The sequence below is a fragment of the Elephas maximus genome, chromosome 8, assembly GCF_024166365.1.
Source record: "Elephas maximus indicus isolate mEleMax1 chromosome 8, mEleMax1 primary haplotype, whole genome shotgun sequence".
In the NCBI taxonomy this organism is placed as follows: Eukaryota; Metazoa; Chordata; class Mammalia; order Proboscidea; family Elephantidae; genus Elephas; species Elephas maximus.
In genome coordinates this window covers 123,658,988-123,675,984 of record NC_064826.1, presented here as the reverse complement: position 1 = coordinate 123,675,984, position 16,997 = coordinate 123,658,988, and the positions used below count along the sequence as shown (strand labels likewise).

The 16,997-nt window shown below is 41.0% G+C and overlaps 1 protein-coding gene across 1 annotated transcript in view; it reads right to left on the bottom strand.

Annotated features, from left to right (window-relative positions):
- Positions 1-16,997, bottom strand: part of GRID1 (glutamate ionotropic receptor delta type subunit 1) — a 984,507-nt gene that overhangs the window by 313,539 nt on the left and 653,971 nt on the right. The window contains exon 6 of the mRNA XM_049894341.1: positions 1,638-1,808. Within this exon, the coding sequence (XP_049750298.1) occupies positions 1,638-1,808 (171 nt within the window). The remainder of the gene's footprint in view (positions 1-1,637; positions 1,809-16,997) is intronic.

The window sequence follows — 16,997 nt, the reverse complement described above, 5'->3', positions numbered from 1 at the left end:
GGTTAGCGCGTACTCCCTGAGCCACATTGTCTAATTCCATTCCCCAGTCGTCAGCAAGGTAGGAGGAAAATACAGAGGCCTTAGCAGACAGGCTTACTTGGCCCTTGTCTCTTCTTCCAAACTCCAGAAGGGGAAAGCAGAACAGGCCAGTGGCATCCAAAAATATGAAATCTCTCAGCAAGAATCTTTCACCCCTGCCCAAGTGCTCAGGGCACCCAGGCCCTGGGACCTGTAGAAGCCTTTGGTCTCTCAACCCTGGTTGTGTATTCTCTCCTCATTAGTCACCCTGGGCAGTGGGCATGGGGGCAGCAGGAGTTACACCAGCTACAACCAGTATCTTCTGTGTTTCCCCACCAACCAAGAACTGGATTTGAGGGTTTACCTTCTATTTAGATGTTTCCTTTCTTCCCTCAAACATAAGATTGTAGAGTGCATTCAATGCTTTTGCAAACAATACATGTCCAATAACCTTCCTCCTCTAAACGGGTGCCCCCAGTTGAGTGGCAGCCAGTTCATTATCCTGATAAGGTAATACCCAAGTGTCTGATACTCAGGTGTCCTGCCTCACTCCTCACACCTGGTCAGGTAAATGCTGACTGCAGAGCATACCACATGCAAGATGAATTTCTCCAGCTGGGAGAAATTCATCTCTGCTACACGGCTCCCACAGAGCATCCGGTGAAGGTGTTCCCTGCATGACAATGCTAATGGAGAAGTGATTTTGAGGCTGCCAGTCTCCTGAGTGGTGCAAACAGTTAATACAAGGTTGAAGGTTCAAGTCCCCTCTGAGGCATCTTGGAAGAAAGGCCTGGAGATCTACTTCCAAAAACTTAGCTACTGAAAACCCTATGGAGTACATTTCTACTCTGACATATACGAGGTCGACCTAAGTTGGAATCAACTGGATGGCAACTGGTAAATAGTCTCCACACTGCTTTACAGTTGCTCCCAAATGTCTGGAGAGAAAGCCACACCTCACAACAGGGATAGAGCTTCCCATTCTATTCCAAGTCCTAATGACAAATATTTGAGGGAGTGGGTCAAGGACTGGACCCAAACAGCTTCATACCTCTCACCTTGCAAGGGATGGACCTGACGGGCATCATACTGGCCTGCCCTCATGACCCTCCTGGCTTAGCAGGGAGGCCAGCAGTATGGCAGGTGATCTAAGCCTTACCATTCAGCAGATGTGCTGGAATGCCCCAAGCTATTTCACAAGAATCATTTCTAAACTAATGACTTCCTACAGAGAAGAGCTCAAAACAATCTCAGAATGGTGACTTTCCAAAGGAAGGCCCCACCCCCAGCCCTGCAAAATGAACCCATTCTTCACCAAGCGGTTATCACAGAAGCAAAAGAGACAGGAATCTTTTTAACCCCTAACGACATAACTTTTTTAAATACGAGAGGCACCCAGTGAGCTAATATGCCCTGCCTGCTAACGACAAGCTTAATTGCCTGTTAGCACTACTCAGACACACTGCCCAGCCACCTGCTTTCAATTTCAACAAATGGAAAAATTCTAATATTGAAGTCAGTGAGCACCAGCACTCGCAGGAGCCAAGCAGTGGGCCTGTCACCTGTGGTAAGCGATGGGTGGGTGACAACCCTGTGGAGGGATCAGTCCACACACTGACCTGCAACATCTGGAGGTAGCCTTCCTGGGGGTCGCAGAGCAGGGAGGAGATGCGGTGGTTGTTCCGCATACATTTCTGGTTGTCCTTGGCCGACGGGAAGACTTGCCGGACCACGGTCATCCTGCCGAGGGCGCTGTGGACCAGATCCAGGATCTCTGGGTCACTTATTTCCTGGGGAGATAACCAGACCCGAGCTTACCATCAACCCATGAACTATCTCTGCAAAAGGCTATGAAGAGGCTTAGGGGTCAACAGCCCAAAATAGCCAGTGCCACACATTATCACACAATGAATTAGTTGATTATTTGCAAATAATGCTTAGCTAACCTTAAGATGAAAACAGGTCAGAAAAATGTGTTTGAGACTAGCCTACCGATGTATTTGCCTCCATGGGGCCAAGCATTTGAGAACCAGCAGTGTCAAATGTCATAGTAGGCATTAGCTGTAAGCAAAGCCTAAGGTTCCTGTTGGGAGTCAGAAATCTGGGTTTTCTCCAGCATAGTTGGTCCAAATGCAGTGAGTTTCCCCTAATTCTTTAACAATTGATTCATTTATTTAAAAATATTCTTATACAAATTTTGAAAATCCATTCATTCCACAACATTTACCAAACCATACCTCTGTGGTTTGAACTGTATTAAGTGCTGGGGACAAGTCAAGCCCAATGCCATCCCAGGAAGTTCATGGTCATAAAGGATGGACTATGATGAATGTTGCAATAAGGAAATCCAGGGGGTAAAGGAAACCAGTTGTGCTCTCCAGATGTTAAACCATGTGCTCACAACAGATCTTGGAATTCTATTAAGTAGATACGCATATCATCCCATTTAAATGAGCATTCTGGGGCCTAGGGATAGCAAAGGATGTGAGCAGCATGGAGCTCTCTTCAGAGGAATTAGCTGAACCAGGAGGATGAGCTTGTTAGGTAAAGTGCTTGGATGTGTGTGTGAGGTAGGGGTGCAAAAGATGGTGGAGGGGATGATGGCCCTCTGGGTACAGATGGCAGGGCACGTGGAATTCCACAAGCTGATAGGCCTTGCTGGCCCTCACATTGCGTACTCATAAAGAGCAGAAAGGAGAGCAGTGATCACAGGCAAGGCTAGTGGATGCCAGGGCCAGATCGAGAGGCCCATAAACCATGCTAAAAATACCTGAACTAAGGGCAATGACCACCACCCACCTGTCAGTTTGTCGTACTGTGTTGGCTTGCACGTTGCTACGATGCTGGAAGCTATACCACTGGTGTTTCAAATACCAGCAGGGTCACCCAAGGTAAACAGGTTTTAGCAGAGATTTAGACTAAGATAGAGTAGAAATGAAGGCCTGGAGATTTACTTCCAAAAATTAGCTAATTTACTTCCAAAAATTAGCTATGGATCACAGCAGAATATTGTCTGGTATAGTGCTGGAAAATGAGCCTCCTAGGAAGGCACTCAAAATACACAGTGGCCAAAACAACGGACTAAAGCATACCAAGGACCTTGAAGGTGGCACAAGACTCGGCAACATTTTGTTGTTTACATAGGGCCACTGTGAGTCAGAGCTGACTGGATGGCAACTAACCACAACAACAGTAATGAGCCCTTGGAAAGCTTTAAGCACCAAGGAAGCAACAAGGTTTTTGCAGACCTCTCTGGCTTCAGCAGGTGGAGAGGATTAGCGATGAGCAAAACTTAAGGAGAGGGCAGAGAGAGAAATATCCATGTCTGAGAGCAAAGACTTAAGTACAAACATGGAGAGTGACATGAACCAAGGACGTTAGCATGGGAGAGAGGGCCAGCTAAGTTAGCAAAGCCCTGGTTCATGGACTGTCCCTAAAAAGTGACTTCATCCATGGTTGGTTGCAAGTCAAGATTTTAACTGAGTAATTCTGTTTTTAAATGAATCTTAAATCTTTCTCCTTGCAGATGACAATTTCTAGCTTTGAGTCACTGAGATGCTATAAATGGGTACTATAAATGGAGGTTAGGAATTAGTGATGGGGTGCTAAGTCATTTAAACACAGACGTAAAAATTCTAAGGGAAAAACCATAAATGTATTTCAGGAACTATCTTAGAATCTGACGTGTATGAGTAAAGTCAGGTCAGTGAACCTTGGGCTGGATATGGGAGACAGTAAAAAATGAAGTGTTGCATCCTTTTAGCATGAGCAGTTGTTCCCAAGTATGTTGAATTACAATGATCTTAAAAGAATTAAAGCCCTATTAAGTACTGGATTTGGATTTAAATCATTAAGCTTTCCATTGCAGACAGAAGTTTGTTTAAGGGAAGATGATCTTGCTGGATTGGGACCAGCAAACAATCAAAGATGGAAAAATTGCAAACTGATCACTGTTAGGAGCACCCATTATCTGCCACGCTCCTGCTCACTCTGAAGACCCACTAGAATTCTGCCAATGTTGCTGCATTCCAGGGCCCAGTTCTCCTTCCACTCTCTGCAGGTCATAGCAGGCACACACTATGCCAATGCACCGCTGCCCCACTCCTCAGCCTCTGAGCTTGTCCTTACTGTCCCATACAGAGATATCTCCAATTAGAATATGAAATCTATGGAAGCAAACACTCCCTTCAGATTCCTTGGGGGCAATGAAAGGCTCACCTCTCCTCCCCACTCCACTCCACTCCATGGAGAGCTGAATATGTCCTTCCCTTTGCAGAATTTGCTGCCCTGGTGGTGCAGTGGTTAAAAACTCAGCTGCTAACCAAAAGGCTGGCAGCTCAAATCCACCAGCTGTTCCTTGAAAATTCTATGGGGCAGTTCTACTCTGTCCTATAGGGTCACTATGAGTAGGAATCAAATCAAGAGCAACAGGTTTCATTTTTTTTTGGTCAGAGAATTTAGAATCTGGGTAACAAGTCAGTTCCAGCAGCTCCACACCAGGCCCTGTTCCAGACCTGGTGGTCTCTTTAGGGTCCTTCAGGGCCACAGGGGTCTAGGCAGAGGTCAATCCAGCCCTGCTCTCTGTTGTAAGGCACAACAACCCTGTTGCATACCCCAATAGCCTCTGGACCACAGCAAGACAGCCCACGCCCAGGAAGAAATTCCAAGCAGCTAATTGACACAACCAGATTGAAGAACAAAGTTTTTCTTTTTCCCAGGTGAACACTCCTTCCAGACGGTGCCGCCAATTGACGGGAGAAACAAGGCCATGCCTGCTGTACTGTGTGGCCAACACTGACCTTGCTAAATTCACTAAATCTGTAGCAGAAACCACAGCACAGCAGACATCACCTACATTAAATTTGAATAATAAAATGATTGCAGAAGGGGTGGGGCCAAGATGGCAGAGTAGTCAGACACTTCCTGTGGACCCTCTTACAACAAAGACCTGAAAAACCAAGTGAATCAATTATATATGACAATCCTAGATTGACATCAAAGAAAAAGTTGAGGAGTCAGACTGAGTTGCAGGCAGAGCGAGAGACAGTTCAGAAGCCGTGAGGATTTGCCAGATCTAACCTGGCCTACACCCTGCAGTCTGGATCAGCTGGCACACGTAGGCCGAGGCAAGCAGTAGCACTCAGGACACATTTTCCACATCAGGAGAAACAGAACGCTCAATTGGCACTCAGAGAGAAGTCGCACTCAATTGGCAAAAGATAAATACAAGCATCTAACCCACTGTGTGGATCGAAAACACTCTCTCCCACTTTGGGAAATACCGCTTTCCCATTTACCTGCCCCCTCCCTGCTCTGCTCTGGGTCCTGGTATGGCTTCAGCTACTGCTGCACCCCCTGGGCAAGAAGTAGGGCCTGTTGCACACCCCAAGCCATTCTTCCTGCTTGGTAGAGGGAACAAATTAACAAACTGGAAAAAAATAACCTGCCAGTGCCCCTAAGCCAGAAACTCAAGGCAGGCACAGCCCCTTTGCCTAGGCACAGGCATAAGGGATGCATGGACTTTGAATGCCTTTTACCCCTGCATAGACCTGTGTGGGCCCATTTCAACAGCATAGGCCCTCATTAGCACAGTACAACAGGGTATACAGGTGAAGCCTATTTTCAATTGCAACAGTTATAAGGGGGAGTGGCAGATTCACGATATTTGACATTGCTGTACCCATTAAGCAGAGTCCTCTCCTATTCACATCGGGGGCCTGAGGACTGGTGGTTCCACCCACTCCACCTAGCTACCCACAACAGGGATGAAACAATAAGTGGTGTCTCCCAGTCCTTACAGCCAACAGCTTTGGGTGCCCCAAGTCCAGCTACAAAACCCACCCACCTACTCAGTTTAGGAAATAGGGACACACCTTCCACCCACACACTCAGGGAGGCCATCGGCCCCCTGCCTTGCTGAGCACATGGCCCCCTACTTCAGCCAGATATCTATACCTACTCCAATCACCCCTGCCCACCTAGGACTGTAGGTGAGAGCTTTCACCAGACACTTGGAGACTAATGAGCTGAACACCTGAGCTCAATCCACACAAGAAAAGTAAATAGACTCATGGGCTTACATATCTAGTAACAGCTCTAACCACCTGGTGACAGGACTTGAAAGCTTCAAAGACACCAATAATTAAAACAGCTTACACAACCAGCCTATATGGGTATAACAAAACAAAACAAAAGAAGAAGCCAGGACACAGTAAGCAAACATAAATAAATATAATAACTTATTTATGGCGTGGAGACAACAGCCGATACCAAACCACATAAAAAGGCAGACCATGATGGCTTCAGCAAACAACCAAAACAAAGAACCAAGAAACCTCCTGGAAAAGAGAACTTCTTGGAATTACTGGAAGTAATATTCAAAATATTAATATACAGAGCTCTTCAAAAGATCAGGAAGGAGATCAGGCAAAATGAAGACCAAGCCAAGAAACACACAAACCAACAGAGGTACTTAAGAAGGTTGTACAAAAGCATAATGATAAATTTAACAGGTTGCAAGAATCCATAGACAGCAAACAGAAATGCAAAAGATTAACAATAAAATTTCAGAATTAAACAACTCAGTAGAAACTCACAGCAACAGAATTGAAGCAATGGAAGTCAGAATTAGTGAGACTGAAGATAAAGCATTTGACATCAACTTATGTCAGGAAAAAACAGATAAAAGAATTAAAAAAAAATGAAGAAACCCTAAGGATTATGTGGGACTCTATCAAGAGGAAAAACCTACTAGTGATTGGAGTGCCAGAACGGGGTGGGGGGGGGTGGTGATAGCAGAAAATTCAGAAAGAACTCTGTAAGATTTGGCAGAAAACTTCCCTGATATCGAGAAAGATGAGAAGATATCTATCCAAGATGCTCATTGAACCCCACACAAGGTAGATCCCAAAAGAAAGTCGCCAAGATATTATAATCAAACTTGCCAAAACCAAAGACAAAGACAGAATTTTAAGAGCAGCTAGGGATAAACGAAAAGTCATCTACAAAGAAAATTCAATACAACTAAGCTCGGACTACCCAGCAGAAGCCATGCAGGCAAGAAGGCAATGGGACAACATATATAAAGCCTTGAAGGAAAAAAATTGCCAGCCAAGAATTATATATCCAGCAAAACTGTGTCTCAAATAGGATGGCAAAATTAAGGCATTTCCAGATAAACATAAATTTAGGGAATTTGTAAAAACCAAAGCAAAATTACAAGAAATACTAAAGGGAATCCTCCAGTTAGAAAATCAATAACGTCAGATAACAACTCAAGACTAGAACACAGGACAGAATGACCAGATAGGGAAATCACAAAAATAAATCAAAGCTAAAACACTGAAAATAGGGAAACAGAGATGTCAATGTGTAACAGATGACAACATTAAAACAAAAAAAGAAGGACTAAAGGATGTAGTCATAGAACTTTCATATGGAGAGGAAGTCAAAGCAATATCAAGAAATAAAAGATTGGTTTAAACTTACAAAAATAGAGGTATTACGGTAACCACAAAGGAAACTAACAATCCTACACATCAAAATAAAAAAACAAGAAAAACATAAAGACTCAGCCAACACAAAATCAACAACAATGAAAAAGATGATAAGAAGATACATAAAGACAGCTCAGCATAGAAAATTCTGTGAAACAAAGAAACTCAACAAAACACACACACAAAAATACATCAAAATGACAGCAGTAAACTCATACTGATCAATAATTATGCTGAATGTAAATGGACTAATAAAGAGAGTGGCAGAATGTATAAAACACATGATCCTTCTATATGCTGCCTACAAGAGGCACACTTTAGACTCAAAGACACAAACAAACTAAAACGCAAAGGATATACAAATATATATCAAGCAAACAGTAATAAAAAAAAGAGCAAGAGTGGCAATATTAATCTCAGACAAAATAGACTTTAAAGCAAAATCCACCACAAAGGATAAGGAAGGACACTACATAATGATCAAAGGGTCAATTCACCTTGAGGACATAATCATAATAAATATGCACCAATGACAGGGCTCCAAAATACATAAAACAAACTCTAACAGCAATGAAAGGAGAGATAGACAGATCCACAATAACAGTAAAAAAAAAAAATTTTCTTTTTTTTTTTTTTTTTAACAGTAGGAGACTTCAATACACCATTTTTGGTGAAGGACAGAACATCCAGAAAGAAGCTCAATAAAGACATGGAAGATCTAAATGCCACAATCAAGCAACTTGGTCTCATAGACATATACAGAACACTCCACCCAACAGCCCCCAAGTATACTTTCTTTTCCAACACACATGTAACATTCTCCAGAATAGACCACATATTAGGCCACAAAGCAAGCTTTAATAGAATCCAAAACATTGAAATAGTACAAAGCACCTTTTAAAAGTAGAAATCAATAACAGAAAAGGCAAGGAAAAAAAAAAATCAAACACATGGAAACTGAACAACACCTTGCTCAAAAACTACTGCATTACAGAAGAAATTAAAGAATGAATAAAGAAATCCACAGACTCAAATGAGAATGAAAACATATCCTACCAGAAACTTGGGGACACAGCAAAAGCAGTGCTCAGAGGTCAATTTATAACAGTAAATGCCCACAACCAAAAAGAAGAAAGGGCCAAAATCAAAACATTAACCATACAACTTGATGAAATAAAAGGGGAGCAGCAAAAGAAGCCCTTGGGCACCAGAAGAAAGCAAATAATAAAAATCAGGCCAGAATTAAATGAACAATTGAAAGAGTAACAAGACCAAAACCTGGTTCTTTGAAAAGACCAACAAAATCGATAAAGCATTGGCCAAACTGACCAAATAAAAACAGGAGAGGAAGCAAATAACCCAAATAAGAAATGAGATGGGCGATATCACAACAGACCCAACTGAAATTAAAAGAACCATAACAAGTACTATAAAAAATCATACTCCAAATTTGAAAGCCTAGAGGAAATGAGCAAATTTCTAAAAACACACTACCTACATAAACTAACACAAACAGAGGAGGAACAACTAAATAAACCTATAGCAAAAGAAGAGATTGAAGAATAATTAAAAATCCCCAACAAAAAAAAAGCTCTGGCCCTGAGGGCTTCATTGGAGAATTCCACCAAACTTTCAGAGAAGAGTTAACACCACTACTACTAAAGATATTTCAGAGCACAGAAAAGGATGAAATACTCCCAAACTCATTCTATGAAGCCAGCATAACCCTGATACCAAAGCCAGGTAAAGACACCACGAAAAAAGAAAATTACAGACCAATATCTCTCATGAATAAAAAAAAAAAAAATTTTTTTTTTTTACAGAGGCCAAAATCCTCAACAAAATTCTAGCCAATAGAATTCAACAATATATCCCCCCCCCAAAAAAAAAATTACCATGACCACATGAGATTCTTATCAGGTATGCAGGAATGGTTTATCATGAGAAACACAAACAATGTAATGCATCACATAAATAAAATGAAGGACAAGAACCACATGATCTTATCAATTGATGCAGAAAAGGCATTTGACAAAGTCCAACACCCACTCATGAGAAAAACTCTCAGCAAAATAGGAATAGAAGGGAAATTCCTCAGCATAATAAAGGACATTTATACAAAGCCAACGGTCAGTGTCATCCTAAATGGAGAGAGCCTGAAAGCATTCCCCTTGAGAACAGGAACCAGACAAGGATGCCCTTTGTCACCACTCTTATTCAACTTTGTGCTGGAGGGCCTAACCAGAGCAATTAGGCTAGAAAAAGAAATAAAGGGCATCCAAATTGGTAAGGAAGAAGTGAAAATATCCCTATTTCCAGATGATATGATCTTATACACAGAAAACCCCAAAGAATCCACAAGAAAACTACTGGAACTAATAGAAGACTTCAACAAAGTATCAAGATACAAGATAAACATACTAAAATCAGTTGGATTCCTCTGCACCAACAAAGAGAACTTCAAAGAGGAAATCACCAAACCAATACCATTTACAACAGACCCCAAGAAGATGAAGCACTTAGGAATAAATCTAACCAGAGACCTAAAAGACCTAAACAAAGAAAACTACAAGACACTACTGAAAGAAACCAAAAAAACCCACGTAAGTGGAAAAACATACCTTGCTGCTTATGGATAGCAAGACTCAACATTGTGAAAATGTCAATTCTACCCAAAGCGATCTATAGATACCATGCAATCCAATCCAAATTCAGATGACATTTTTTAATGAGGTGGAGAAACAAATCACCAGCTTCATATGTAAAGGGAAGAAACCCCAGAGGAATAAAGCATTGCTGAAGAACAAAGTGGGAGGCCTTACAATAGCTGACTTCAGAGCCTGTCATACCACCACGGTAGTCAAAACAACCTGGTAGTTGTACAACAACAGATACATAGACCAGTGGTACAGAATTGAGAATCCAGACATAAATTCATCCACCTCTGAGCAGCTGATATTTGACAAAGTCAGCTAAATGAGGAAAAGACAGTCTCTTTAACAAATGGTGCTGGCATAACTTGATATCCATCTGCAAAAACATGAAACAAGACCCATACCTCATACTGTTCACAAAAGCTAACTTAAAATGGATCAAAGACCTAAATATAAAATCTAAAACGATAAAGATCATGAAAGAAAAAATAGGGCCAACACTAGGAGTCCTAATACATAGCATAAACAGAACACAAAATGTAACTAACGATACAGAAACACCAGAAGAGAAACTAGATAACCGGGGGCTCCTAAAAATCAAACACTTAGGCTCATCAAAAGGCTTCACCTAAAGAGTAAAAAAACAACTAACAGACTGGGCAAAAATGTTTGGTTACGACAACCCAGTCAGGGCCTAATCTCTAAAATCTATAATATATCACAAAACTTCAACAACAAAAAGCCAAATAACCCATTAAAAAATGGCAAAGGATATGAACATGCACTTCACCAAAGAAGACATTCAGGTGGCTAACAGATACACGAGGAAATGCTCATGATCATTAACCATTAGAGAAATGCAAATCAAAACTACAATGAGATACCATCTCACTCCAACAAGGCTAGCATTAATCCAAAAAACACAAAATAATAAACGTTGGAGAGGTTGTGGACAGACCAGATCGCTTATACACTGCTGTTGGGAATGTAAAAATGGTACAACCACTTTGGAAATTGATTTGGTACTTCCTTAAAAAGCTATAAATAGAACTACTGCATGATCCAGCAATCCCACTCCTTGGAACATATCCTAGAGAAATAAGAGCTGTCACACAAATAGATATATGCAGACCCACGTTCATTGTAGCACTCTTCACAATAGCAAAAAAATGGAAACAACCTAGGCGCCCATCATCGGAGGAATGGATAAACAGATTATGGTGTATTCACACAATGGAACACTACGCAATGATAAAGAACAATGATGAGTCCTCGAACCATCTCATAACATGGATGAAGCTGGAAGGCATTATGCTGAAAGAAATCAGTCACAAAAGGACAAATATTGTATGAGACCACTATTATAAGAAATTAAGAAAAGGTTTAAACACAGAAGAAAACATTCTTTGTTGGTTATGAGGGTGGAGAGGCAGGGAGAGGGACATTCACTAGATAGTAGACAAGAATTATGTTAGGTGAAGGGAAGGACAACACACAATACAGGGGAAATCATCACAACTGGACTAAACCAAAAGCGAAGAAGTTTCCTGAACACAATCAAACACTTCGAGGGACAGAGTAGCAGAGGTAGTGATCTGGGGACCATGATTTCAGGGGACATCTAGGTCATTTGGCATAACAAAGTATATTAAGAAAGGTGTTTGGCATCCCGCTTTGGTGAGTGGTGTCTGGGGTCTTAAAAGATGCACACAGCCATCTAAGATGCATTAATTGGTCCCAACCCACCTGAAACAAAGGAGAATGAAGAACACCAAAGATGCAAAGAAAATATTAGCCCAAGAGACAAAAAGGGCCACATAAACCAGAGACTCCACCAGCCTGAGACCAGAAGAACTAGATGGTACCCAGCTACCACCAATGACTCTCCTGACACGGAACACAACAGAGTCCCTGACAGAGTAGCAGAAAAGTGGGGTACAGAACTCAAATTCACATAAAAAGACCAGACTTAATGGCCTGACAGAGACTACAGGAACCCCAGAAGACACGGCCCCTGAACTCTCTGTTAACCCAGAACTAAAACCATTCCAGAAGCCAACTCTTCTAAGATTAGACTTAAGTATAAGAAATAAAGCAAACTAGTAAAGAGTGTGCTTCTTAGTTCAAGTAGATACAGGAGACTAAATGGGCAGCTCCTGTCCAGAGGCAAGATGAGAAGGCAGAAAGGGACAGAAGCTGGTTGAATTGACACAGGAAATCCAAGGTGGAAAGGGGTGTGCTGACATTATAGGGTTAGCAACTAGGTTCACATAACAATGTATGTATAAATTTTTATGAGAAACTAACTTGAGCTGTAAATTCACCTAAAGCACAATTAAAAAAAAAAAAAAAAAGATTGCAATGTACCTCCATCAAGTTGAGAAATAAAATCTTACCAGCATCTTGACTGGTACTTCCTCCCCAAATGCTTCCCCCCTCCACAGTGGCAACCTTCATCCTAAGGCGTATTCCGTATATGACCCAAATAATGTGTAACTTAGTTTTGTATAATTAGTTAAGCTTCCTGTAAGCTGAACTATATCCATGCCTCCTGGGGTTGTTTTTGTTTTTACTTTTATAACTTTTTATTTTGAAATAATTTTAGATTTACAAAAGAGTTGCAAGATAGTACAGAGAGTTCCCACAGACCTTCACCAGCTACCCCTAATGTTAACACATTATGTTAACCATGGCACATTTACCAAAACTAAGAGATTAACATTGATATAATACTATCAGGAGCCCTGGTGGCGCAGTGGTTAAGAGCTACAGCTGTTAACCAAAAGGTCAGCAGTTTGAATCCACCAGCCCCTCCTTGGAAAACTTAGGGGGCAGTTCTACTCTGTCCTGTAGGGTTGCTCTGAGGTGGAATCAACTCGATGGCAACAGGTTTGGACTGGTTTTGGTTTCTAATACTATTACGTAGGAAACCCTGGTGGCGTAGTGGTTAAGTGCTACGGCTGCTAACCAAGAGGTTGGCAGTTCGAATCCGCCAGGCACTCCTTGGAAACTCTATGGGGCAGTTCTATTCTGTCCTATAGGGTCGCTATGAGTTGGAATCGACTCGACAGCAGTGGGGTTTGAGCGGTTACTATTATGTAAACCATTGCCTAGTAGGATTTCATCAGTTTTTCCACTAATGTCACTATTTTTTGTTGTTGTTGATCCAAGATCCAATCCAGGATGCAAAGTTGCATTTAGTCATCATGTCTCCTTAGGTACTTCTGGTCTGTGCAAGTTTCCTTTGGGGTATGTGTATGTGTGTGTGTGTGTGTGTGTGTGTTCGTGTGTTCTAACACAGTAGCTCTCAAACTTTGCTGTGTCTCAGAATTCCTGGGAACTGGAAAAAAATGCAGAGGTCCACCATATCCCCCTCACCACACCTGAGCCTCTGTGTTCTCTATTATCTCTCCAGATAATTCTGACACACACCAAAGTTTGAGAACCCCTGGTTTAACATTAAGTCTTGTGATGGTGATGGGTGCAGCTGTGTTTTATTCATTTTCATAGCCGTACACAATTGCACTGTATAACCATACCACAATTGTCACCCCGTTGTTGATTACCATTTGAACACTTGTGTTTGTGTGTTTGTGTGTGCTATTACGAGTAATGCTTCTATGTACACTGTTCTATGTCTCCTGGTACACTTGCATAAGAATTTCTCTAGGCTGTGTACCTACAATTAGAATTCCTGGACAGAAGAATATGAGAATGCCCAAATTCAGGTTGTTGTTGTTGGGTACCATCAAGGTGATTTCAACTCATAGTGACCCTATGTGACAGAGTAGAACTGCCCCATGGGGTTTTCAGGGATGTAATCTTTACAGAAGCAGATCACCAGATCTTTCTCCCTCATGGCCGCTGGGTGGGTTCAAACTGCCTAGGTAGCTAAGCACTTAACCGTAGGACCACCAGGGCTCCTCTCAAATTTACTAGGTACAGTAATGACAGATTTCCAAAGTGGTCATACCAATTTATAATCATACATCGTGAAGAGAGTGGCTGTTGTTCTGCATCTTTGCCAGCACCTGATATCATATGGCCTTTGAATATTACCCAGTCTGGTGGGTGTGAATCACTTTTCTAATTTTTAATACAGTCAAATATCTTTCATACATTTATGAGTCAATTGTGTTTCCTTTCTTACTCTTGTGTCTGTTTGCTTGTTTCAGTTTTCATTGGCTTTGGTCTCTTGCATATTGATTTGTTTTGTTTATTTTTTTGTTGTTTTCTTTTTAACTCTGGATACTAAACCTTTGTTATATGCTACAAATATCTTCTCCAGTTTCTGGCTAATATTTTCACCTTCTTAAAGGTACATTTTGATGAGAGAAGTTCTTAATTTTAGTGGACTAAATTTGGTGGGTTTTTGTTTTGTTTCCTATTTATGGTTTGTATGCTTTAAGAAATCATTTATTTCAAAGACATAAAAATATTCCCTTGCATTGTTCTCTAAAGGGTTAATGATTTTTCCTTTCACGTTTACATATTTAATCCAACTGGAATGGATATTTTGTGTGGTGTGAGGTAGGGATGTGGTTCCATTTTTTTCCACATGAATATCCAATTCCCCCAGCACCACACATTCAGGTGTCATTCCGTGGTGAATAGTCTCCCAAGATGGCCACCATCAGCTTCTCAGGCCTGTATGCACATGCTGTGCTGGACATCAAGACGTATTCTAACAACATGGTTGACTAATAGAATGAAAAATAATAATAAATTATAGTTTTCAAGCTACCAAATATGGGAGTGATGTGTTAGCTTGCAATAGGTAAATTTAACACCCTCCTTTTCCTTCTGGGATGGAATAAACCAACCTTCTTTATACATGAAGTTTCCTATTTGGTTTGTTGGTCAATTTTGTCTATTTCTGAGACAATATCGTTGTCAACTGCTAGATTGTTTTAAATCTTGGTGTTATTTTTGCTGTAATTTTTTTTAAAGATGTCCTTTATCAAGTTAAGAAAATTCTATTACTATTTTGCTAAGAATTTTTATCATGAAAAGATGCCGAATTACACTGAATGCTTTTTCTGCATCTATTGAGATTTCTGTTGATTGTGGATCCAAGTAAAATGAAATCCTTGACAACTTCAATCTTTTCTCCATTTATCATGATGTTGCTCATTGGTCCAGTTGTGAGGATTTTTGTTTTCTTTATGTTGAAGTGCAATCCATACTGAAGACTGTGGTCTTTGACCTTCATTAGTAAGTGCTTCAAGTCATTTTCACTTTCAGCAAGCAAGGTTGTGTCATCTGCATAACGCAGGTTGTTAATGAGTCTTCCTCCAATCCTGATGCCCCGTTCTTCTTCAAAAAGTCCAGCTTCTCAGATTATTTGCTCAGTATAGAGGCTGAATAGATATGGTGAAAGAATACAACTCTGACACACACCTTTCCTGACTTTAAACCAATCAGTCTCCCCTTGTTCTGTCTGAACGACTGCCTCTTGATCTATGGAAAAGTCCCTCATGAGCACAATTAAGTGTTCTGGAATTCCCATCCTTCGCAATGCTATCCATAATTTGTTATGATCCCCACGGTTGAATGCATTTGCATAGTCAATAAAACACAGGTAAACATCCTTCTGGTATTCTCGGCTTTCAGCCAGGATCCATCTGACATCAGCAATGATATCCCTGGCTCCACGTCCTCTCTGAAACCGGCCTGAATTTCTGGCAGTTCCCTTACAATATACTGCTGCAGCCATTTTTGAATGATCTTCAGCAAAATTTTGCTTGCGTGTGATATTAATGATATTGTTCTATAATTTCCACATTCGGTTGGATCACCATTCTTGGGAATAGGCATTAATATGAATCTCTTCCAGTCAGTTGGCCAGGAAGCTGTCTTCCATATTTCTTGGCATAGAAGAGTGAGCACCTCCAGCCCTGCATCTGTTTGTTGAAAAATCTCAACTGAGATTCCATCAATTCCTAGAGCCTTGTTTTTCGCCAGTGCCTTCAGAGCAGCTTGGAATTCCTTCAGTACTATCAGTTCCTGATCGTATGCTACCTCTTGAAATGGTTGAACATCGACTAATTCTTTTTGGTATAATGACTTTGTGTATTCCTTCCATCTTCTTTTGATGCTTCCTGTGTCGTTTAATATTTTCCCTATAGAATCCTTCACTATTGCAATTCAAGGCTTGAATTTTTTCTTCAGTTCTTTCTGTTTAAGAATTGTCAAGCACGTTTTTCCCTTTTGGTTTTCTATCTCAAGCTTTTTGTACATGTCATTATATTGCTTTATTTGTCTTTGGGAGCTGCCCTTTGAAATCTTCTGTTCAGTTCTTTTACTTCATCAATTCTTCCTTTTGCTTTAGCAGCTCAACGTTCGAGAGCAAGTTTCAGAGTCTCGCCTGACATCCATCTTGGTCTTTCCTCTCTTTCCTGTCTTTTCAATGACCTCTTGCTTTTTTCATGGATGATGTCCTTGATGTCATTCCACAACTTATCTGGTCTTCGGTCACTAATGTTCAATGTGTCAAATCTATTCTTCAGATGGTCTCTAAATTCAGGTGGGATATACTCAAGGTCATATTTTGGCTCTCATGGACTTGCTCTGATTTTCTTCAGTTTCAGTTTGAACTTGCATATGAGCAATTGATGGTCTATTCTACAGTTGGCCCCTGGCCTTGTTCTGACTGATGATATTGAGCTTTTCCATCATTTCTTTCCATAGATGAAGCCAACTGATTTCTGCATGTTCCATCTGGCGAAGTCCATGTGTATAGTCGCTGTTTATGTTGGTGAAAGAAAGTATTTGCAATGAAGAAGTTGTTGGTCTTGCAAAATTCTATCAGTCAATTTCCAGCATCGTT